The sequence below is a fragment of the Aethalodelphis obliquidens genome, unplaced genomic scaffold (genome assembly GCF_003676395.1).
Source record: "Aethalodelphis obliquidens isolate GAN/ISIS:26980383/991018 unplaced genomic scaffold, ASM367639v1 scaffold2, whole genome shotgun sequence".
NCBI classification, from domain to species: domain Eukaryota; kingdom Metazoa; phylum Chordata; class Mammalia; order Artiodactyla; family Delphinidae; genus Aethalodelphis; species Aethalodelphis obliquidens.
The window spans coordinates 77,301,026-77,322,910 of NW_020837946.1; the positions used below are offsets into that span (position 1 = coordinate 77,301,026).

Genomic DNA, 21,885 nt, shown 5'->3' on the forward strand with positions numbered 1-21,885 from the left:
ATAATCAGAAGTTTTATTTTATTAATCTCCTTGAAAAACAGGCTTACAGTAGTGGATGGTTTGCAGGATAATTATAAAAGGAAAGCCCTAAGAACTCTGCAGTGTGACTCTAATGCCACCCAGGGAAGATTTGGGGAGATGAGTTCTAAAATCAGCTGATAGTATTAATCACACCTCTCTGGCTGGGCTACCTCACTAGTGAAGATGAACACTGTGACAGCCTAATCCTGTTAGCCATTAGGATCAATTAACTCTCCCAAGGCACTTATACAATGCTCATCACGAACCCTTTTTGAAAAACTATAAACAGGTCTTCCCATGAATATTTCTTTCAGAGAAACAAGGATGACAAGAGAATAGCAGTGTCTCAGGTCCTTAAGTTTCTTAACAGGCATTTAGGCTTATATATTGTTTCCTGTTAGCCTGTTAGTCCTTAGTCAACTCTCAAGAACTTTTAACTACTTTTGAATACATTTTTAAAAACTGTGATTCTGGCCCTGCAAAAGTATTTCTCAAACTGTGGTTTATCAGAACTTGTAAAAAAATGAGGATTCTTAGGTCCTACCCTGGGACTGAAACAAAGTCTAGAGCTGATTTTTAAAAGAAAGCCTGGTGATTCTTACACATACCAAAATGAGAATCACCGCTATAATCTGCTCTTACTGAGCTATGCCAACATTGGACTAGGATTAAACTGCAATAAAAAATATTTGTAGTGTGCAAAATTTTTATCAGTCTGTCTAGAAAGAAAACTGTTTCATGGAGAGTAGTTACTGGGCTCACATTTGTTTCTAAAAACCAACCCACTTTCAAACAAGAATTGAGGCAGTGTATGCATTAAAATTTAAACATTAGTCACTGAAATATAAAGATAACAACATGTATAGACAGTACTATGATTAAAGAAAGGTAATACACAATCAACATTACATTTAGCTGTGAGGTTCCTAGTAGACAAGACAAAATAAATACAATGAAATACAACAGTAAAAAAAAAAATCAGTATCATCTGATAAAAGGCTGCATTCTGATTTTTCTGAATGGATGACTTCAACAAGAATGTTTATTACAGATTCTGGATTCATGTGAAAACTTTTACATCAATTGTAAAAACGTAAGGATACAATTTTATAGGCATTTCCTCAGCTGTAATTTGGTAATCTTGCCAACTATTAAATAGCAAGTTAGAATTCATGTCTAGTTCTTACGATTCAGTTTCTACTGCAGCAAGAGTTGACAGATCAATAAATGCTGTGAAAAGCCTTAAAATCTTGGTTGTTTTTTAGAGATGAAACAGTTTAACAACACACACTGACAAAATGGGTAACTAAAAAGTACTTGTTTTTGGAAGGCCAGCAGGTCCGGGGAAGGGCCCAGGGAGCCAGACGGAACCCCCACCAAGGTGGTTGATGGAGCCGACCCACAAGTGGCATCAGCCCGGGACTTTCCACCTGCCCAGGAAACAGACCCGGGACTTTCCACTTGGCCCCGGCTTTCGCGCTCCCCGAGGGGCGAAACCAACGGCTCTATGGCTTTCCCGCTCCCCGATTTCCCGCTCCCCGAGGGGCGGAACCAACGCAACCGGCACCGACATTGCCACAACACCCGAGAGATTACCAAAAAAGGGGCTGCTTCACACAGCAAGCACCTCCCCTGCGTCCACCCCTATAAATTTGGTTCGTGCCTGCACCCGGGCGCGACTTCCCTGGCCCCTTTCTCTCGGACCAATGAACCTCGCCTGGGAGCGTTCCCAAATAAAGCTTGCTTAAGTTCTCCTCCGTTTCTTGGTACCGTTCCTTACATTTGGTGCCGAAACCCGGGAGGGGTACCCAGCCCCACAAATTACCGCGGGGCCACCCCTCACACCCCCTAGGGGACGACCGGGGACCTCTGCTCACCCACCCGATCCGGCAGAAGCGGGGTAAGTCCCTCCTTCGTTCCCCTCGACCCCCGGGGTCCCTACCTACCGGACTCCCTGTCCTTAGCCGCGGCCGCGTCAGGGAGTCCTCCATCCTCCCTGAGCCTCGAGCGGTTGTGGAGACGTCCCAACCGCCTGACTGCTCTCCGATCTGCCGTGACCAGAGATTGAGACCAGAGACGTCTCTCTCTTTCTCTGTTCACCCGGGGACAGACCGGAGGTCATGGGGACCTCAGAATCTAAACCAGATCCTAAGACACCCCTGGGGGTGTCTCCTGGCCAACTTTACAAAACTCGGCTTTTCTCAAGACCTCCGCCGCAGGCGGCTCATATTCTATTCCACCGAAGCCTGGCCACAGTACCCTCTAGACAATCAGTCTAAATGACCTCCTGAAGGGACTTTCGATTTCAACATCCTCCGCGATTTAGACAACTACTGCCGCAGGACGGGCAAATGGTCCGAGGTCCCCTATGTCCAGGCCTTCTGGTATTTACGCTCCCGCCCTTCCCTCTGCGTCGATTGTTCCACTTCCCAGATCCTTCTTGCCAAACAGACATCTCCTACATCCAAGCCCCTAAATTCCTTTGACGATGACCCCTCTCCACTAGCCGACCCACCCGAATCTCTCACCTCTCCCCACTCCAGAGCTCCTCTCCAACCCCCACCCTACCCTGGACCGGCTCCTCTCCCTCCCGCTCACTCCAGCGCCCCCCACCGCTCCCCCGCACCAGGCAATCTCCCCCTTAGCCCCGCCTTCCCCCGCTTCCTCTCCCTCCGTCGCTCTCCCACCACCACTCTCCTCGCCAGTGAGCTCACACACCCGCTCTCACCACCACGACTCCCAGGACCCAAACCTTCTCTGTCCCATAAGAGAGGTGGCCGGAGCGGAAGGATTAGTTAGAGTTCATGTTCCCTTTTCCCTCCAAGATCTCTCTCAAATATAAAAGCGATTAGGATCCTTTTTCTGCCGACTCTTCCCGCTACATCAAAGAATTTCGCTACCTCTCTCAAGCTTACGATCTAACCTGGCACGACATCTTTGTGATCCTATCTTCTACTCTGACCCCCGACGAGAGGGAAAGAATTCAAACTGCTGCCCGAAACCACGCAGATCAGGTCCACCTCACTGATAACTCTATGCCCGTCGGAGCCACTGCCGTTCCTGGCACCGATCAGGGCTGGAGTTATCAGTACGGCCAAGACGGTCGCCGCAAACGCGATCTAATGATCCAATGCCTCTTGGCTGGTATGCAGGCTGCCTCCCACAAGATTGTCAACTTCGAAAAACTAAAAGAGATAACCCAAGAGCCCAATAAAAATCCGGCCATCTTCCTCAACCGCCTTACAGAGGCCCTAACTCTCTACACCCGCTTGGACCCTGACACCCCCGGAGGCGCAACGGTCTTGGCCACCCACTTTATCACCCAATCAGCCCCTGATAACAGAAAAAAACTTAAGCGGGCAGAAGACGGCCCCCAGACTCCCATCCGACACCTGGTAAAAATGGCCTTTAAAGTCTATAACGCCCGTGAGGATTTGGCAGAATCCAGCCGACAGGCTCGGATGCACCAAAAGGTGGCCCTCCAGACCCAAGCCCTCGTAGCCGCCCTGTGGCCGGCCATCTCCCATAGACAACATCCACGGGACCCGCCAAAGGCAACCCCACCAGGGGCCTGCTTTAAGTGTGGAAAAGAGGGACACTGGGCTCGCCAATGTCCCAATCCCCGGCCTCCTTCCAAGCCCTGCCCTGGCTGCGGGCTAACAGGCCATTGGAAGAGTGACTGCCCTATGGTCGGCCCTCCCTCAGCGCCTCCACGCGGAGGGCAAACCGACCCAACGGCCCTACCTCTCGAACTCCTGGGATTGGCTGACGATTGACAACACCCGGACTCGAAGACCCCCAACACCCTCGCCGAGCCCAGAGTAACGCTACAGGTAGCGGGTAAGTTCACCTCATTCCTGGTGGACACGGGGGCTACCTATTCGGTCTTGCCTACATATTCCGGGCCAGTTTTTCCTTCCCAGGTCTCAGTTATGGGCATCGACGGTAAGCCATCCTTCCCCTTCCAGACCGGCCCCCTTTCATGTTACATCGAGAGGCTCCCTTTTACTCATTCTTTCTTAGTCATACCGTCCTGCCCGGTTCCTCTGCTAGGTCATGATGTTCTCTTCCAATTAGGGGCCTCTCTCCAAGTTGCCAAACTTGACCCTAAGGCCCCCTCCTCTCAACTCCTGCTCCCCCTCCTCGGTCTGGCAGCGGAACCCTCTCCCTCCTCTCTCTCTTCTCCCATCCTCCCCAATCTGATAGACCCCCAGGTCTGGGATACTTCAAAACGCATACTAGCAACCCACCACCCCCCTGTCCTAATCCGTCTTAAAGACACCTCCAAGTTTCCACCCAGGCCCCAATTCCCCATTTCTGAGACTCATCTAAGGGACTTGCGACCTATTATCACCAGACTCTTAGATCAGGGGCTCCTCGTCCCCACGGACTCTCCCTGCAACACCCCTATCCTGCCTGTCCGCAAGGCCTCAGGAGATTACCGCCTGGTCCAGGACCTCCGACTGATCAATGAGGCGATAATTCCCCTCCACCCAGTCGTGCCAAACCCATACACTTTGCTCTCCCATATTTCCCCGTCCACCACCCATTTTACGGTCCTAGATCTCAAAGACGCCTTCTTTTCAATCCCCCTACACCCTGATTCCTATTTCCTTTTTGCTTTCACCTGGACAGATCCGGATACCCAGGCTTCCCGCCAGCTCACCTAGACAGTTCTTCCCCAGGGCTTCCGCGACAGCCCCCACCTCTTTGGCCAGGCTCTGGCACGGGACCTCGCTTCCTGCCCTCTCACCCCCAGTATAGTCCTCCAATACGTGGATGACCTCCTCCTCTGTAGCCCCTCTCTCAGCCTCTCAGAACAGCATACTGCTGATCTCCTCAATTATCTCGGCTCTCGCGGCTATCGGGTCTCTCCAGCCAAGGCCCAACTGTCTACACCCTCAGTAACCTACCTGGGAATCCACCTTACCCCCACAAAAAAGAGCCTGACAGCCGACCGCACCCAGGCCATCCCCAACCTCCAACCTCCAGAGACAGCTGACCAGATTCTCTCCTTTCTGGGCCTAATAGGATTTTTCCGACACTGGATCCCTAACTTTGCTCTTCTTGCTAAACCCCTATATTTAGCTGCTAAAGAAACCCCCCAAGGACCCCTTACCTCTCCCTCCACTGTTCGACGGGCCTTTCTCACCCTCAGAGACACCCTGATATCCTCCCCTCCCCTGTCTCTGCCTAACCCATACCGTCCTTTCCACCTCTTTGTAGATGAACGGGTCGAAATAGCTACTGGACTCCTTGCCCAACCCGTAGGGCCTTCCTATCGCCCCGTGGCCTACCTCTCCAAATAACTTGACCCAACCATTCGGGGATGGCAACCACGCCTCCGAGCTTTGGCAGCAGCAGCCGAGCTGACCAAACAAACACTCAAACTGACCCTGGCCCACCCACTGACTGTATTTTCCTCTCACCGACTGGCCGACCTCCTCGGCCATAAGTCTCTCTCTCTCTCGGGCCCCTCTCGCATCCAGGAATTCCACCTGCTGTTCATCGAAAACCCTACCATCTCCCTTGACCTCTCCCCCCGCCTAAACACGGCCTCCTTCTTGCCCATTTCCGACACGGGGACCTCCCCTTCCCACTCCTGCCCCCAAGTTGTAGAGGCCCTCAGCCTGCCGAGGGAAGGACTCTTTGATACTCCACTGTTAAACCCAGACCGCACCCTCTTCGTAGATGGCAGCTCAATACTCGGCCCTGACGGACGCCGCCGGGCAGCCTACGCGGTAGTAACCATCTCAACCATTATCGAGGCCAACGGCTTCCCAGAAGGGACAACCTCTCAAAGGGCTGAACTGATCGCACTCACGCGGGACCTTGACTTCTCTAAGGGCCAAAGGGTCAATATCTATACAAATTCTAAATATGCCTTCCTGATTGCACACAGCCATTCAGCTCTTTGGAGGGAGTGTGAAGTTTTGACCACCAAGGGCTCCCCGGTGGTCAACGCCTCCCTCATCGCAAAACTCCTGGATGCCCTCCAACTGCCTGAGGAGGTGGCAATCATCCACTGCAGGGGCCACCAGTCTCCCTCTAACCCAATAGCACAAGGTAACTCAAAGGCCGACTCCGTGGCCCGCAAGCTCACCAAAGGGGCCCCTCCAGCTCTGATCTTGTTCCTCACCTCAATCCAACACGCATATGACCCCCACGAAGAGACAGCACTACTATCCAAAGGGGTCCACAAGGACAACAAAGGATGGATTTTTATGGACAACAAAGTTGCCCTCCCTTCAGCTCAAGCGGCCAGCCTCCTATAAGACATCCACAAGTCCCTACACATTGGCCCAAAGGCAATGTTCCGTTTCCTAGATCCCTTCTTTTATATGCCTGGACTCAGAGATGCCATCTCAAAAACTCACGCGGCTTGCCAGACTTGTGCGTCCATCTCTCCACAAGGAGGCCTACGGCTCCGAATTCCTACTCACCAGATGCGCGGACACCAACCTGGCAAGGACTGGCAGATTGACTTCACCCACATGCCCTGCTGTAAACGCTTCCAATATTTCACCTTTTCAGGTTGGATCGAGGCCTTCCCAACGGCCCGAGAAACAGCAGATACGGTCGCCACCATTCTTCTCCAACATATCGTCCCCCAGTTTGGCCTGCCTATCTCCATCCAGTCGGACAACAGACCCGCCTTCGTCTCTCAGGTGGTTCAGCAGGTATCCGAGGCTCTTCAGATCACCTGGAGACTCCATATCCCTTACCACCCCCAGTCATCTGGTAAGGTTGAACGTGCCAACGGGATCTTGAAGGACCACCTCACCAAGCTGTCCCTTGAGGTCCATATCTCGTGGCCCGATTTGCTCCCTCTTGCCCTTACCCGAATCTGAGCCTCACCTCGGACCCCTACTGGTCTCAGTCCATTCGAACTGCTCTACGGCCGCCCTTTTCTCCTCCATAACCTACCAACCCAAAACCCACCCCTAGCTTCCTACTTCCCCTACCTGTCTCTGCTCCGCCACCTTCTCCGTGAACACACTGACCGCAACCTGCCGACGGTCACTGCCTCTGAAACTTCCCCTCTCCCTCTACAACCTGGCGATAGCATCCTCCTCAAAGAATTACACCCCCAATCTCTCAAGCCACGGTGGACAGGCCCCCATACGGTGATCCTCACCACTCCTACGGCAGCCAAACTCTTGGGACACCCCTCCTGGTACCATGTCTCCCGCCTTAAAATGGCCCCAACTCCAGAGACTTGGACGGCCCAACCGCTGGGTCCCACAAGACTACGGCTTGTCTGTCACCCTGTCTCTCCTCCTGCTGCTCCTCCTGCCACCCAGGACTCACCAGATGTCCCTATGGCGCTTCCATGTCCATGGGACATGGCAAGCTAAAGGTCGGACCCACACTCGAGTCTTGGGCACGGGGGACTGCCAACCAGATGGGTGCCAGGCCCTGGTGACAGTCCAGATCCCCATCTCTAACATAGAAGGTGTTCCCCTGGGTTGGTCCACCCCCGCTGTCTGCTTCACTTACGATCAGACCAGAGACTACTGTCAATGGTGGGATGAGACCTATGGGGGGTGCCCCTATCACTCATGTAACATCCATGTGGCAAAACTAGATACCAGGAGCTCGCTCCAACAATCCCACCTGCTCACCACAAATGGCAAGGGTCAATTATTCATTAACATCAAAGATCCCTGGGACACAAGATGGGTAAAAGGGGTACAAGGAAAAATCTACCGGTGGGCAACTGATGCCTACCCTGTGGGCTCTATCAGGGTCTTCCGCTCATACGTCAGAGTGATCCCTGAAATTATCCAGCACTTGAGCGAGCAGGCCACCATGGTCCAGGAGACAGAACAGGCCCTAGAACGCCAATTACCCCACCCTGACCATAAGACGGACCCTTTTTCTTGGTTGGCCCTCATCCGCCAAGGGGTGCAAATGCTTAATCACACCGGAATAGGCAACATCTCTGACTGCTTTCTATGTGCCTCACTTGGCCGACCACCATTAACTGCTGTCCCACTCGACCAGCCCTTCACCTCTACCCTCCTTAATTCCTCCCAGAACTTACCTTTTCCCCCTTTAAGAGTCCCCATATTCCTTGATTTAGAAAAAAAGAACCTCACAATTTGCTATGGCAGCCGACCAAACTTAACTAATGATGCACTCCCTTGCAACTCATCCCTCCCTGTAACTACGCCAATGGGGGCCCCACCAGGTCTGTTCTTTTGGTGTAATGGCTCCCTTACAAAAGAGATCAACTCTTCCTCCCCCTTTCCATGTATCCCCGTCACCCTTGTTCCACAGCTCACATTATATGGCGAAGCCGAATTTCTCTCACTTACCACACAACTCTTCAGCCGACAGAAAAGGGCCATCTTTCTCCCTATGGTAGCAGGCATTTCCCTCGCCTCCTCCCTCGTTGCTGCAGGCATCGGGGGAGGAGCCCTGACACACAGTGTCTCAACATCCCGCAACCTAGAAGAGAAACTCCAGCTAGCCATTGAGGCCTCTGCCGCCTCCATCACCTCCCTCCAGCGCCAGATCACCTCAGTAGCCCGAGTTGCCTTCCAAAACCGACGCGCCCTGGACCTTCTGACAGCCGACAAAGGAGGTACCTGCCTCTTCCTACAAGAAGAATGCTGCTACTATATCAACGAGATAGGGGTCGTTGAGGACAATGTGGATGCTCTCCGACGCTTAAAAGAAGAACTCCAACGCAGGCAGCGACAATCCACCTCCCCCATCCCCGACTGGTGGCGGTCCTGGCTGACACCAATCCTAGGCCCCTTAATCCTTATCTGCATCCTATTCATGCTTGTCCCCTGTTTCCTCAGGTTTCTCCGCAATCACATACAAGAAGTATCTCGGGTGGCGGTGAATCAGATGCTACTCCACCCATATACCTTACTACCCACAGAACCCCCCGCTGCCGCCCTCCCCTAATCTCCGGACTGTTGGCCGCCCGACTCCCCTCCAGCGCCCCCATACAGCAGGAAGCAGCCAGAGAACAAACGTCGCCCCATTACACCAAAGAAGTCAGGATGTAAGGCCAGCAGGTCCGGGGAAGGGCCCAGGGAGCCAGACGGAACCCCCACCAAGGTGGTTGATGCAGCCGACCCACAAGTGGCATCAGCCCGGGACTTTCCACCTGCCCAGGAAACAGACCCGGGACTTTCCACTTGGCCCCGGCTTTCGCGCTCCCCGAGGGGCGGAACCAACGGCGGCTCTAAGGCTGATGCAACCGGCACCCGACATTGCCACAACACCCGAGAGATTACCAAAAAAGGGGCTGCTTCACACAGCAAGCACCTCCCCTGCGTCCACCCCTATAAATTTGGTTCGTGCCTGCACCCGGGCGCGACTTCCCTGGCCCCTTTCTCTCGGACCAGTGAACCTCGCCTGGGAGCGTTCCCAAATAAAGCTTGCTTAAGCTCTCCTCCGTTTCTTGGTGCCGTTCCTTACAGTTTTCTCATGCAAGAAGTTGAGACAAGCATAGACAAGTTTTCATGGGACAAGCAAACTACGTTGTTTGTAATCTGAAGATAAAGGTTCCCCTTCTGCAAGATCAGGTGAACTATACCTTGTATCACCATGAGGACTTTAGCCTTGAGGAGGCAGTTTAAATAGGTTAGCTAAGATTGGAGGAGGGAGCAACATGTGGCCTAGGAGGGCAACCATTTCCCATCCGCCCCACCCTAATTCAGAGTGGTCAGCCAAAGAAATTACAGCAAACAGGAGCAAAACATGCCAGATAGGTCAAGTTCTGAAGTCTTCATAATCATTTTGGCACAGAGAGAAATAAAGATAAATAACAACTGAATTTTTCACTACAAACCTGTAAACTGCAGCATTCTACAGACATACTATAGAAACTCAGGTTGACTCTTTCCTAGTCATGATTAACCTGTGTTAGTATGCCCAATGCTTTTCATATTTTTTGAAAAACCAAGTTGCTTATAAGGGGATCTGAACTTAAACTTCTCATGAGGTCTGCTTAAGATGTTATCTTTGTTAAGTTTGTGAGGTAAGGTTTTTTTGTTTGTTTTTAATTCCTGGGAAGAAGTGTAGAGAGACTTTTCCAAAAGGTAACTAAGAAACGTTAAGTGTTCTCTGAGTCTTTGTTACATACAGTTGTATTCAAAATGTATTCCTAGTATGTCTGGTATACATACATATACACACGGAGATACCCCCATACACATGTAAAAAGAAAATCTAATAAAAGTTACCACACACAAATGCAAGTGAAAAAGAGTAAAATCAAACTGCACAGGGAATATATTAAGTATTTAACCAAAATTCTGCATAGTTTAAGCATAATCTAGAAAAATAAAAGTGAGCTCAAAAATCAAATTAAGTGACAATAAAGTCCATACCTAACAGTCCAGTGTGTACATCATCTTCATTCTTCAAATTTTCAGCATGTAACTCTGTAAGTACAAAAAGGGCTTGGGTAAAAAAGACAGTTTTATAATTTGAAAAGTAGCTCAAAGGCCAGAAAGACATTGTGGAGTTGTGGAAAGCACTCTGGAGCCCAAAACAAGTGGGTTCAAATTCTGATTCCATTTAATAGCTAAGTGACCTTCAGTAAGCAAATAAGATGTCTTTATGAGTCAACTGCCATGTATATAAAATGGGAATTTTTATTCCCTAGACATTTTATGTAATGCGAATTACTAGGTTTTGAGTTCAGCTCCTTTCTCTACCCTCCAAAATAAGCACAGCTCAATGTGTCCTGCAATGTACTTCAACTTATCAGGTTTTGTGACTTTATGAACAAAGGCAATCTTTCAGAGCAAAAGAATTAAACTACCTACAAGACAAAACTCTGAGCTGCTTTGAAAAAATGGGGGAGGGAAGTGATAGAGGAAAGAAACATTGGCACCCATATTTAACATTGACAATTTACACCCAGTATCATTGTTTGAAGAGGTAAAATTCTCATATTAACTTGCCAATCTGTCTTGTGCATGAAAATCAAGCATGGTAAAGTGTTAGATGCCATCTACACCCCACTAGGGGCTTGGAAGCAATGAGGAAAAGTAAAAACTGGAATTAAATAGATTTAATTCTACTTAGTGAAGTAAAATACTTGAGTGGCAATGTGTTGGGTGCTTTTCATACAACAAACTAAGGTATTTTTTCTTGTTTTAATTTTTCTTTTTCAGTAACTTAACCAAAGTCACACACCACTGAGAACTGAACTTTAAACTGACGTCTGACTCTTTCCACTGCAACATAAAATATCCAACCACATAATACATCTGTATAAGCTTTAGAAAACCTTTCAAGGCACATCTCTTTCTATTCCAACCTGGCCAATATTTCAACTTAAGACACGGAAAATAACACCATTAATCAGAGAAAGAACCTACTATCTTGCTCCTGCAACAGAACTTCACCACTATACTGGGTTGCAAACCTAATTCAAAACCCAGGAGGGTCTATTTTACCTATGCAAGTATAAATTTGGGTTGGGATGGAAATCCTTGTCCTTCAGCAATTCAACGTGTACAGAGGAATCAGTGGATTGTACATCTTTAACCATTTGTGGATTAAACTCTTTGAACGTGTATAACCTAATAATTACACTTTGCACCGTTCCTTTAATGACGGTTGTTAGGCATTTTGCTTGATTTTGCCAATATTTTACCGCAAGTGTTCACCGACTTTAAGATATTTTTTCTTCAAGACTACCCACTTATCAAGACCCTTTCTTAAAATGGGTCTCCTGATCACGGACCAAAGTCCTCTACCTTTAAGGAAAGAGAAGACAAGGGAGAAGATCAAAGAAAGGTGCGGACGAGGACTCTGGATGAAAGCGGCTACCAGCTTGCCGGCCTTTGACGGAGCGAGGGCGACGAAGGGGAGAGCCACGTCCAGGCTCAACTAAAGTAAACTCTGGACACACTTTCAAGGCCTGGGCTTCATTCCGTACCTTTTACGATCAGGTAGGTGATAGCGAGAAGGAAGGCGAGGAGGATGGCAAACAGCAGCGAACAGAGAACTGAGAGGACCTGAACCGGCCAGCGCCGGGCTTGGGCTCTGCCGCCCGCATCCGCCGAGAAAATACCATTGCGTTTATCGGGCAGGGCGGGAGACCCGTCCCCATCTGGCCGGAGTAGCGAGTCCTTTCTAGGTTCCGATGACGCCCCGGCCGAGAACTCCGCCCGCAGGTCACGGGCCACTCGGTTGCATCCCTCCTCCTCGTCGACTTCACCCTCACCCCAGCTGTCTCCCTGAGTGAAAGCGGAAAACGCCGGTTGATCAAACGGGACAGCAGTGCCTAGACGGCGGCGAGAAGGGGCTGGGCGCCTCCCACTCTCCACGAACGACATGGCGGGAAAGACAGTTAGGTCCGCAGAGGTCAGGCGTCGCCCACCTGCCCCGCCCCGCGGTCGCAACAGCCAATCAACGGCCAGGCCCTCCACGGCCTCCACCACCTGGCCCCGGCGCGCAGGGGTGCACAAGGGTGCGTGGCTGGGCGAGGAAAGTGCCGTGGGGCCCGAGAAAACGCTGGGCGCCCCCGGACCAGAGCATGACCCTCAAGTAGTACGAAGGAAGGGGCGCAGTGAAGTGCGCGGAGAGAGACAAGCCGAGGCCCAAGGCAGCCGAGTGTCCTCTCCCTGCAGTGCTTAGTCCGGGCCAGCGATCTCCGCCGCCGCCGCCGCGTCACCTCCATGCAAGCTCGCGCCCCGGCAGCCCCAAAGCCGCACCTCCCCGACGCTCGGTCCTAGCGCCCGCCCATGCCCCTCTAATACACATTCCGGAACCTATTTGCTTTCTCTCTTCTTCCCCTCTACGCCTGCACTAGCCCCGGCTTCCCTCATTAACGGCAGCTCAGCTCGCCACGCCCTCGCCTCCCTTAACTGCCCTTTCCTCCTTCCCTGTCGCATTGTTCTCCCCGCCCCTACCACAACTTCCCTCCACACCGCTCGGCACGCCTCCTCCCCCCACCCCGGCGCGCGCTCGCCAGCTGGTGCGTACAGAGCTCGAACCCGCTCCTCACGACCCCTCCTCTCGCCTTCCCCGCCCCCTCCCTCCACCTCGAGCCCCGCGCGCGCGCATCCAGCCCCGGCCACCGCTAACGCAAGAAGCTGCTTACTCCACCCCCACCCCACCCTACCCCACCCCCGGCGGCCTCAGGTTTGCGGGGCGTACGTGACTCGGGGGGGGGTGAAGGTGGCAGGCCCCCACTGCCCCACCCCCTACGGGGTGAGGCTGTCTAAGCTCGGGAAGCTGGGATACAGTTGTCTTCCCTTCCCCGGGGGAAGTTGGTGGAGTTTTCCCGGCAGAGGAGTCGGCGCAGAAACTTCCTCCGTCCCCCTATTCCCCCCTCCATGCAGGCGAGGCCGAGTGAGGCTGAGGCTGGGGGCGAATCGCCGAAGAGCTGCGTGTCGGCAGCGCAGTCTGATTGGACAGCGGGGAAGCCTGTCAGCTTATTGGCCCCGCTGATCCCGCCCCGTAGCGCAGGGCAGCCTTTAACCTTTAGCCCCAGTGGGCGCCAGCCACTCAGATCGCTTCTTGTTGGTATGTGTAGCGGCAGTGGCCGCCGGCGGAGCAGTCTGAGTCCGACGATGAGGCCGGGGACGGGAGCCGAGCGTGGAGGCCTCATGGTGAGTGAAATGGAGAGCCATCCTCCCTCGCGGGGTCCCGGGGACGGGGAGCGGAGATTGTCCGGCTCAAGCCTCTGCTCCAGCTCTTGGGTCTCTGCTGACGGCTTCCTGAGGAGACGGCCCTCGGTAAGGGATCGGTGGGGCAGGGGGAAAGCGGCACAATGAAAAACGGAGTCAGAGACAGGAAGCTTTCTCCAGGAGGAGAAGATGAGAGTGGACGAAGGAAGAGCTCGAGATGGTGGGATATGTTCCGAGGGAGAGAAATGGGAGGGCGGGGATGCACAAAGGAAAGGAAGTGGGACCGTGGAAGTTCCCAGTGGGTTTGGCCTAGGCAGATGCGCGGTGGAGGTGCTGGGCCCTAGGCGGGGTGAGCGTTTTGGAGAGGTAGGCCCGATTAAGCAGGCGGGGGGAAGGCAGAGACTTTCTTCGGTAGACTTTAATAGAGGCTGCCAGAATTTCTTCACTAGTAGTAGTGTTGTCTGCAGCGGGGGGACAGCTGGGAGAATTGGCAGGAGATAATTTCCTGCTTTTAAGACCTGTAACAATGGACACACAAGTAAAGAAAGTAGTTGTCTTATAAAAGCGCGTTAAGATGGATGAATTAGTTGTTTGCATTTAGTGTCCGTGAGTGACAGACCTCATTCTTTGGGTTTTTTGTTTTGTTTTGTTTTTTGCAGGAGTAATTTTAGCTGTGTTAGAGATTCTCTTAGGAAATAATATGTTTGCTTGTTAGGAGGGAAGTGTCCCCGGGTATCCAATACTGTTTGTTTTGTGTAAGACCAGCCCTCATCTGAGTTAATTGGGTAAATTCAGCGTTTTAAAGCTTAAAATCATCTTAGACGTGAATTTAAGAATAAATGAAGTTATAAAATAAAAATAGTTGACTAGCTGATATCTGTGTGAAGTAGGACAAAGTTGTGGTTTTCACCATAACAGTTAAGTTGGCCTTCACATGCATTTCCTCCCAGTTTAGCAAACCAGTTGGTAACTGATTAAATCAGCATACTTAAAACAACAACAACTACGAATTAGGTGTCCAGTGATGATTTTAATTTTTTCCATTTTGTTCTGAAATTTGGTCAGGTGCAAGCTCATAAATACTGGTGTTGTACATTTTATTTAAGACAAGAAAGTATAAACGAACTCAGTAATTAAATCACACATTAGCCAGATATTATGTCATGCATATAACTGATTTGTAGAAATCAGATTTTTGAGAAGCATTTATTGGTACTTACTAATTTTTAAATTGTCCCTCTTTTTCAGATGGGGCACCCTGGCATGCATTATGCCCCAATGGGAATGCATCCTATGGGTCAGAGAGCGAACATGCCTCCTGTACCTCATGGAATGATGCCGCAAATGATGCCCCCAATGGGAGGACCACCAATGGGACAAGTAAGAATGTTTTGTTTTTGTATTTCTTTGTTTACTTTTGCCTGTGGTATTCTTGTGTCAAAGAATTTCAAAATCTGGGTCAATACTTACAGCTGTTTAAGTTTCAGTTTATGCCAGAATAATGTTTTTAAGTGAAATGTTGTATAATCATGACAGTAACCAAATTTTGAGTGTAATGAAAAATCTGTATAAGAGATTTACTTTCTACAGCAACAAAATTGAGTTGTTTTTGTTTGTTTTTTTAAATTTAAAAGTAGCAAAGTACATGTAGGCTTTTTAGTTTAATGACTTTCCCCCCAAGTATGTCAATTGAAGTAAATATGCTATGTCAATATAATTTTTGTTGGTGGACCTTGTACATGCATAGAATCTGAAAACAGCAGTTGTTTAGGCCTTTGGCTTAGGATTAATTTTATTCCTGAAAAAGCTTCCTGGTGTGTGTGTGTGTGTGTGTGTGTGTGTGTGCGCGCGCGCAATGGGGGTGGAGGTGGGAAGGTTCTACTCTGATTTGGTTCTTCATAGGACGGTGCCAAATAGGTAGTTTATTTTCCACTTACACTATTTTGTTTTTTTTAAATGATTTTTGCTTCTGCACTTCTGCTTTTGAGCTGTCCCTTCCATCTCCAGCATAAATTGTAAACATTTTGTGGGAGTGATTTGGACCAAAAGGTTTTAATGCTGACTCAGTGAGTTCAATAGAACTTAATTCCTAGAAAAGCATCCAAGAAAGGTAACAGGTTCAGTTACCGTAAATAATTTTATGCCCCCTGTTAGGTTCTATAATACACATATACTTTGGTGGCTGGGTTCTTTCCATTTAGTGTTTCAATAAATCATCAAGTATTTAGGGTAACAAAATATTTTGGAAAGCCAGTCAATTAGGTATGATCTTTCTGCCAGTTGGGGGCATCATTTGCTTTGATAATCATTTAAGCCTTGATGGTTTGAATTATTGGTGAAATTGTAGTGGAGAAAGGAGCTCGCTCTGTGTGTATGTTTTTGTTTTTTTTTTTCTTAAGAATAGAAGGGCTTAATGTCAAGTGGTTTTCTTCTTTTTTATTTAAGGTATTTAAGAGTATAGCCCTTAATTTTGTATAAAAAGCTTTATTCAGAGGCACCAGGCCCAAAAGATTCTGCCTGTAGGAGTTCTTTAAATAAAAGAACTATTTATTCTGTTACTCTAGGATAGCACAAGTTTTAAAACTCCCTAGGTGATGGAGAAACAACTCTGATTCCTCTTCTGTTTCTTTCCATCTCTAAGCAGCAAGGAGCTCTTCTTGTTTTCTCAGTAGAGCTGCTCTAACTAGATAATGAGCTTTAAAAAATATTTATTCTTTAAATGCTCTGGTTCTTATTTAAAATTAGTTTCTTTCCACAGAAAGATAAAATAAAACAATTTGCTACTGCCAGATGCTTCTCTCTTTTCTGGGGCCTTCTGTTTCCATTGGGCCAATCAAGGTAAGTTTTGCAAGGGATTGACCTGCTTGCCCTTGCTGTATTGGTGCTGTTGCACTACCAAAACCAAGATACCAGCTAGTCATTTTGAGTAAAATGCAGATTTTATTTTTTAAGTACTCATGTATCTCATTGACATAAGCTGGTCACAGTTTGCTCTATGGCCCTTTCTCTTTAGCTGTGTAGTGACCATCTTCCTAGTAAGGTTATTTGCTACTTGGTACACATCCATTCAAATACTCTGAATTTTACCTTGTGGTTTTCTTCTACTTCTTTCCTAGACCAGTATATGCCATGTGCCTTTAAGCGTACCTGACTGTTTAGATGTTCAGAAGTCTCTCTCTGTTGGCTCCTGTTAGGATAACGATTGAATGACTTAAGAACCCAGCTCTGAGGAACTCAAGAGAATACCCATTTTTTTTTCCCTTAGATTATTCCTTTTTTTCCTCTTGATATCTAACAAATATGGGGCCCAAGTCTTGGTAAAACAAATTCTTGTTTTAGCTTTGATAACAGAGTGGGAGGGCATGGATAATATAAACAGTCATGTATTCAGAAATCTAATTTAAAGCCCTATAAACAACTACCTTAAAATAAAAGTTGATAATTCGCAAACTTGATCCTTTTTTCTGCATCATGTCTTCTGTCTACCCGCCCTCAGAAGTATAAGTGAGCAGTAAGTGATCAGAAGATAATGAGAAGAAGCAGGATGCCTATATAGCTCACTGCAGTGACACAAAGTTGGTAGGGTTCTGTCATCAAATTTTAAATAGTTAATTCACAAATTCTTTAGACTTTGCAATTGAAGGTTATGGAACCTTCATGTATATTGCCTAGTTCACATTAAGATCTCATTCTGGGACCAGCTGAGGACTAAAATTGGTGGCAGTCTTACTTGCTAAGTGATTGTGGTCTTTGGGATGTTACTGAACATGACATGAAATTTTAAAACTTGTTTGTAAAATAATATGCAGACTGGACATAACAGTCTACAGAAACCAGAGTTTGTACTTTTTGAAATGCAGCAGATGATTTAGATTAGAGGAGTAGCATGTTTGTTTTAGTTCAGGAGATAACCTAGAATGCCTTTTTAGAATTTAGGATGAATCTATTAGTAGTAATGGATATTTGGAAATTATCAAATAGGTCTTAATAATATTCTTTCAAGTTTATCCTGTAGGTTAAACTTGCCTTTCTTATTGTACATTAACTTCAGATGGGAAAGTTGTGCTTCTACTTTTACAGAGTTATAGGATCTTACAGTTGGAAGGGACCTTACAAGTTTACAAATGTTAATGATAAAATAATTTTCCTGCTTGGTGGCAGTAGAGATTTGTATTAAGATATAATTATGTATGAAGCTGTCCTCTTTCTCTATGTGTATTGTAAATAATGTTTTGCTTTAAAATATTTTCACGTCTTATTCTTTTGTTGTCTTTTCTACAGCATAAACCATCCTTATCACAGGCAATTTGGCCTTCACTTAAGCCCAAGAGAGTCTTTCTGCCTGACTTTGTCTTCTTTCTTTAATTCTTAATTTTCCTCTTCTTTTAATGAGAAGAGTAAAGTAAAAGAATTAAGGTCCCTTTCAGCTCTAACAACCTATGATTCAGTTTAGATCATTTGATAAGGATAGGTGATATGTATAAGATTTTATGGGTTGATATGCAAGTAAAAATAGGAAATTCTTTTAGTAATGCCCCCCTAATTCTAATTATTCATTATTTTTTTCTTGTTGCCTTTGTTCAATAAACTGATAAATGAATAATTCCTCTTTAAAAATAAGTCAGATTTTCATGTTCTCGTACTGAGTAAGGCGGGTTTTTATAGACCTTATTTCTGTTCCTGCTGCTATCTGAGCTTAAGTCATTACACTCTCATGCCTAAGATACTCTTTACAACTTTTGAGCTGGTTTTCTTGCTTCAAGCTTGTCCCCCAAAAAACTCTTTTTAGATTTCAATGAGTTATCTCCTTGCCGTAGAACTTCCACTGTTTTTCTGTGCCTATAGCGTAATGTCTATGTTCCACAATTTAACTTTCAGTTATCTCCCATAGTATATAATTCAGAGCACGATTCTGAGCTGCATGTCTTCACATTCCCTAATATGAACGCGGGCTGGTCTTTTCATGGTATTTTGAGTAACTATATTAGTTCATGACCAAGGTTGTGCTGTTTTTCTTGCTCTCCTGCCCCCCAGCTCTCTACTACCATGAGCTTTCCTTTACCTAAATTCTGCCATTTCAAGTCCTGCCTTCTCCAAGAGGTCCTCAACAATAAATTTTCCCAGCATATACCTCCCCTTCAGATTATTAAAATAAAATCCTATGTAATCCGCCCATAACTCTTACTATTTCACTTATTTTAGCACTTGTTTTGTTTTATTATGGTTTATTTGCTTTGCCTTTCCAACAGTTGTAAGCTCTTAGGGGGCAGGGGCTATGTTCTGAACTTTTAAGAAGTCTATAGGTGCTGAGCACAGTTCTTGGCACATCATGGGTGCTCAGTAAATTACTTGTTGAATGAATGAAACAAACGCAGATACCCTTTCCTACAATATAAGCCAGAAAGTTAGTCAGTGTTACATGTGACTTTTCAGCGGTTACTTATGACTTCACACTGTTACCACTTATTCTTGTTTTTAGGGTCTGTCTCTACTGTTGATTTTCAATTTGACAAAAATGGAAGATAATTAAGATGAAATAAGTAATTTTTGTTTGGTGAATAAAACTAAAGAACTTCCATTTACTTTAAATTACAGGCAAATGTATTTCTGTCTGTATGACTTCATTGGTGATCATCTCTTTAAGTTTTACCAGATTTTTCCATACCCTAGGGAGAAATGATGATTTGGAATATAGGCCTTCCAGAGAAATCCAATATATTGATTGGTGTCTTAGATTTATCTGACTGACTTGATAAATTGTTATGCTGTTGTTGCTTGTGAGTTATCCTCACTTTTGGGTGTTATAGGGTCCTTGCCATTGAATTGAACATTAGCCAGTGAAAAAGATTTTTTTTTTAGCTTATCTGCTCGTAGATTGTTGAATCTAGGTAACTTTCTTTATGTATTTATATTACCTAGGTGAGTGCATTTTAAAACATAGATTGACCCATACCTACTGTGTTGGTATAACTTTTGGGCTGTGTATATGGTTAGATTTTGATAGGTTTTAGTTTCATTATCTTTAGATAGCAACTCATTTAAATATGAACTCATCTATTCAAAAACTTCAACTAGAGTAGTATTTCTGAGTATATCGGGATTACTTGAAGAGATGTAAAAAGACCATGTCACTTTGGAAGAATGAACTGCACCCCTCCACCCCTTTGAGATTCGCAGGGTGCAGTATTTTCTAAAGATGCTAAGAAGTCTTGCAGAAGCCTTTTAAAACTTTTTACTTAGTATTTTTCGGTTTTAGTTGGCCATCTTCCTCTCCCCCACTTCCACAGTCTCCCTTGCCCCCCTGTTATCTGTTTATTTTGCTTTGTCTAGCACATTGCATAGAACTAACACTGCCTGTAATTAACATTTTGCGAGAAAAGCTGAATTGGGATCACTTACCCATTTAGTCTGCTCTTCAGGATAAAAGGGCAATGTGGAAATCAGTATTAACACATATAAATGTAGCAGCTCATTTGTAGAGTGCAACAAATGTATTCATTAATGGTGGAATCAGAAAGGAAAGGAAAAAAAAAGGGACTTCCCTGGCAGTCCAGTGGTTAAGACATCACTCAGGGGGCACGGGTTCCATCCCTGGTGGGGGAACTAAGATCCTGCATGCTGCGCAGCCTGGTCAAAAAAAAACCCAAAAAAGATCTCAATGGGTTAACCTGTTGGTTTTTGATTGGGTTTGTTAGAAATGTTGATGACATGACTTCCAGTCATTATCAAGTGGTATATCAGTAGATAGTGCACATTTGGCATCTACTTATATCCATAGCTATGCACTTGAGTTTTTGTTTGTTTTTTTACCTAGAGAAAGAATTAGCCTAAGTTGTGAAGGTTTCTAAGTTGGAATGAGTAGATATACACTGTCTCATTTAAAGTTGTCATTAGTCTTTCATTCTTATTTCCTATTTCCATATCTTCATATTTCCATTGTCAGGTCAATTTAGCCAATAGACTTTGCCCATTTTCGTCAATAGACATTTAAGCCTCTTCTTGACCGTGTATTAGTACAAAGGTGAACACTGTATATATATCATGCACTCAGGGAACTTACAGGTATCACTCAGGTGCCTGGCCACACTGTTTTCTCATCTTTTAACTGCTGATTTGACTGTCACGATACTTGTAGACATTCGAACATTTAGTGGAGATGAATCTTTTATATTTGTATTCTTTTTCTCCCTGGTCAAGTCATCATGTTTCTTCTACTTATTAAAAAAAGTTAAGTATAGTTAGCGGTTACTAAAGATGTGGTATTTTGTATGACAGGCTTGAAAGAAAATCCTCTATCTGCTTCTTTCTTACTTGGGGCACTACACTCAAAGTGGAAATCTGAATCTTCTCCAAATCTGAGTGTTGCTGTTAGCCGTGTCTCTTAAAGGACTAAACATGCCAGCAAGTGAGAACTGAGTTGAAATACAGTTTGCTTTATCTTAGGCTTTCATTTTTTTTTTTTTAAACAAAATTTTCATCTCATTTGTCTTAGACTTTTTTTTAACAAAATTCTCAAATCTTATTTATTAGCTCCTGATCTGTTTGGGTTAAGACTTTTTAAATTACCTTTTGATTAATGAATGAGCATTAAGTTTCTGTTTGAGAACGTGGGCTTGGTATACTTTCTTCGGTCATTGGGTATCAAGAAAGTTGTTAATTCTCTGAAAGATGATTTTTTTTAGTACTTTTAAGATCATTACATATTTATGATCATATATTTGTTGAATATAATAGAAAATTACCCTCTCTTTCCTTATACAGAAATAAGGGCTAGTCATAAAGTTGTCTACTACAAGTGTTTGAGTCTCTGCTATGTCTATGTAACTCTTTTCTGTACGAGTAATACTTACATAAATTAAACATGCTCTTTGTCCTAAAGGTGCCCACAATTGAGAAGGAGCTAAAAATTTTCATATGGACAAATATTTAATGATTTAGCTAGATATAATACTGAATCTAGTTTAAAGGAATTGGGGGAGAAGATAGTGATAGTCTTGTGTTCCTCTGTACTTGCGTTCTGGAGGGCTCATGTCCAAAAGGAGGTTTAGATGATTTTTAGAGTAAGTTTTATAAAATCTTTGATTCTATATGACTTGAGACACCACAATCTGTGTGTGTATCCACGGTATGTTTAGAGCTTTTTAAAATTCAAGTGATACAATTCACTTTTATTCAGCTCCTTTTCTAAGTTTTTGTGTCACATATCAACACCCAGTGATTTTCTTTTTATATTTTCTGTACCCTCATTTAA

General features: G+C 46.2%; 3 protein-coding genes across 17 annotated transcripts in view; 2 read left to right on the plus strand and 1 right to left on the minus strand.

The window, feature by feature from the left end:
* The window catches only part of ARL6IP6 (ARF like GTPase 6 interacting protein 6), a 44,509-nt gene extending 31,864 nt beyond the window's left edge, over positions 1 to 12,645 (minus strand). For all 3 annotated transcript variants that reach the window (XM_027131344.1, XM_027131345.1, XM_027131346.1), the window contains exons 1-2: positions 11,939 to 12,645; positions 10,377 to 10,430 (exon numbers count right to left, since the gene is read on the minus strand). In XM_027131344.1, the coding sequence (XP_026987145.1) occupies positions 10,377 to 10,430; positions 11,939 to 12,338 (454 nt within the window). In that variant the 5' untranslated portion in view covers positions 12,339 to 12,645. The remainder of the gene's footprint in view (positions 1 to 10,376; positions 10,431 to 11,938) is intronic.
* On the plus strand, positions 1,219 to 9,194 carry ERVFC1 (endogenous retrovirus group FC1 Env polyprotein). 5 transcript variants are annotated; one of them, XM_027131339.1, is made up of 3 exons: positions 1,219 to 1,921; positions 3,660 to 3,861; positions 5,713 to 9,194. In XM_027131339.1, exon 3 carries the CDS (start codon positions 7,204 to 7,206, stop codon positions 8,941 to 8,943), a length of 1,740 nt encoding a protein of 579 aa, XP_026987140.1. In that variant the 5' UTR covers positions 1,219 to 1,921; positions 3,660 to 3,861; positions 5,713 to 7,203; the 3' UTR covers positions 8,944 to 9,194. The 5 variants fall into 5 exon arrangements, with proteins under 5 accessions (XP_026987140.1, XP_026987132.1, XP_026987144.1 ...); XM_027131331.1 differs by having other exon boundaries at positions 3,727 to 3,861; XM_027131343.1 differs by having other exon boundaries at positions 3,727 to 3,861; positions 6,556 to 9,194.
* A 676-nt stretch (positions 12,646 to 13,321) lies between the features above and the next one.
* Positions 13,322 to 21,885, plus strand: part of PRPF40A (pre-mRNA processing factor 40A) — a 54,468-nt gene continuing 45,904 nt past the window's right edge. For 5 of the 9 annotated variants that reach the window (XM_027131235.1, XM_027131272.1, XM_027131245.1 and 2 more), the window contains exons 1-2: positions 13,322 to 13,742; positions 14,883 to 15,014. In XM_027131235.1, the coding sequence (XP_026987036.1) occupies positions 13,341 to 13,742; positions 14,883 to 15,014 (534 nt within the window). In that variant the 5' untranslated portion in view covers positions 13,322 to 13,340. The remainder of the gene's footprint in view (positions 13,743 to 14,882; positions 15,015 to 21,885) is intronic. The other 4 variants (XM_027131281.1, XM_027131291.1, XM_027131300.1 and 1 more) reach the window with 1 other exon arrangement.

Coding starts and splice junctions, on each gene's coding strand:
- ERVFC1 (XM_027131339.1), top strand. CDS start 7,204: ATGTCTCCCGCCTTAAAATGGCCCCAACTCCAGAGACTTGGACGGCCC.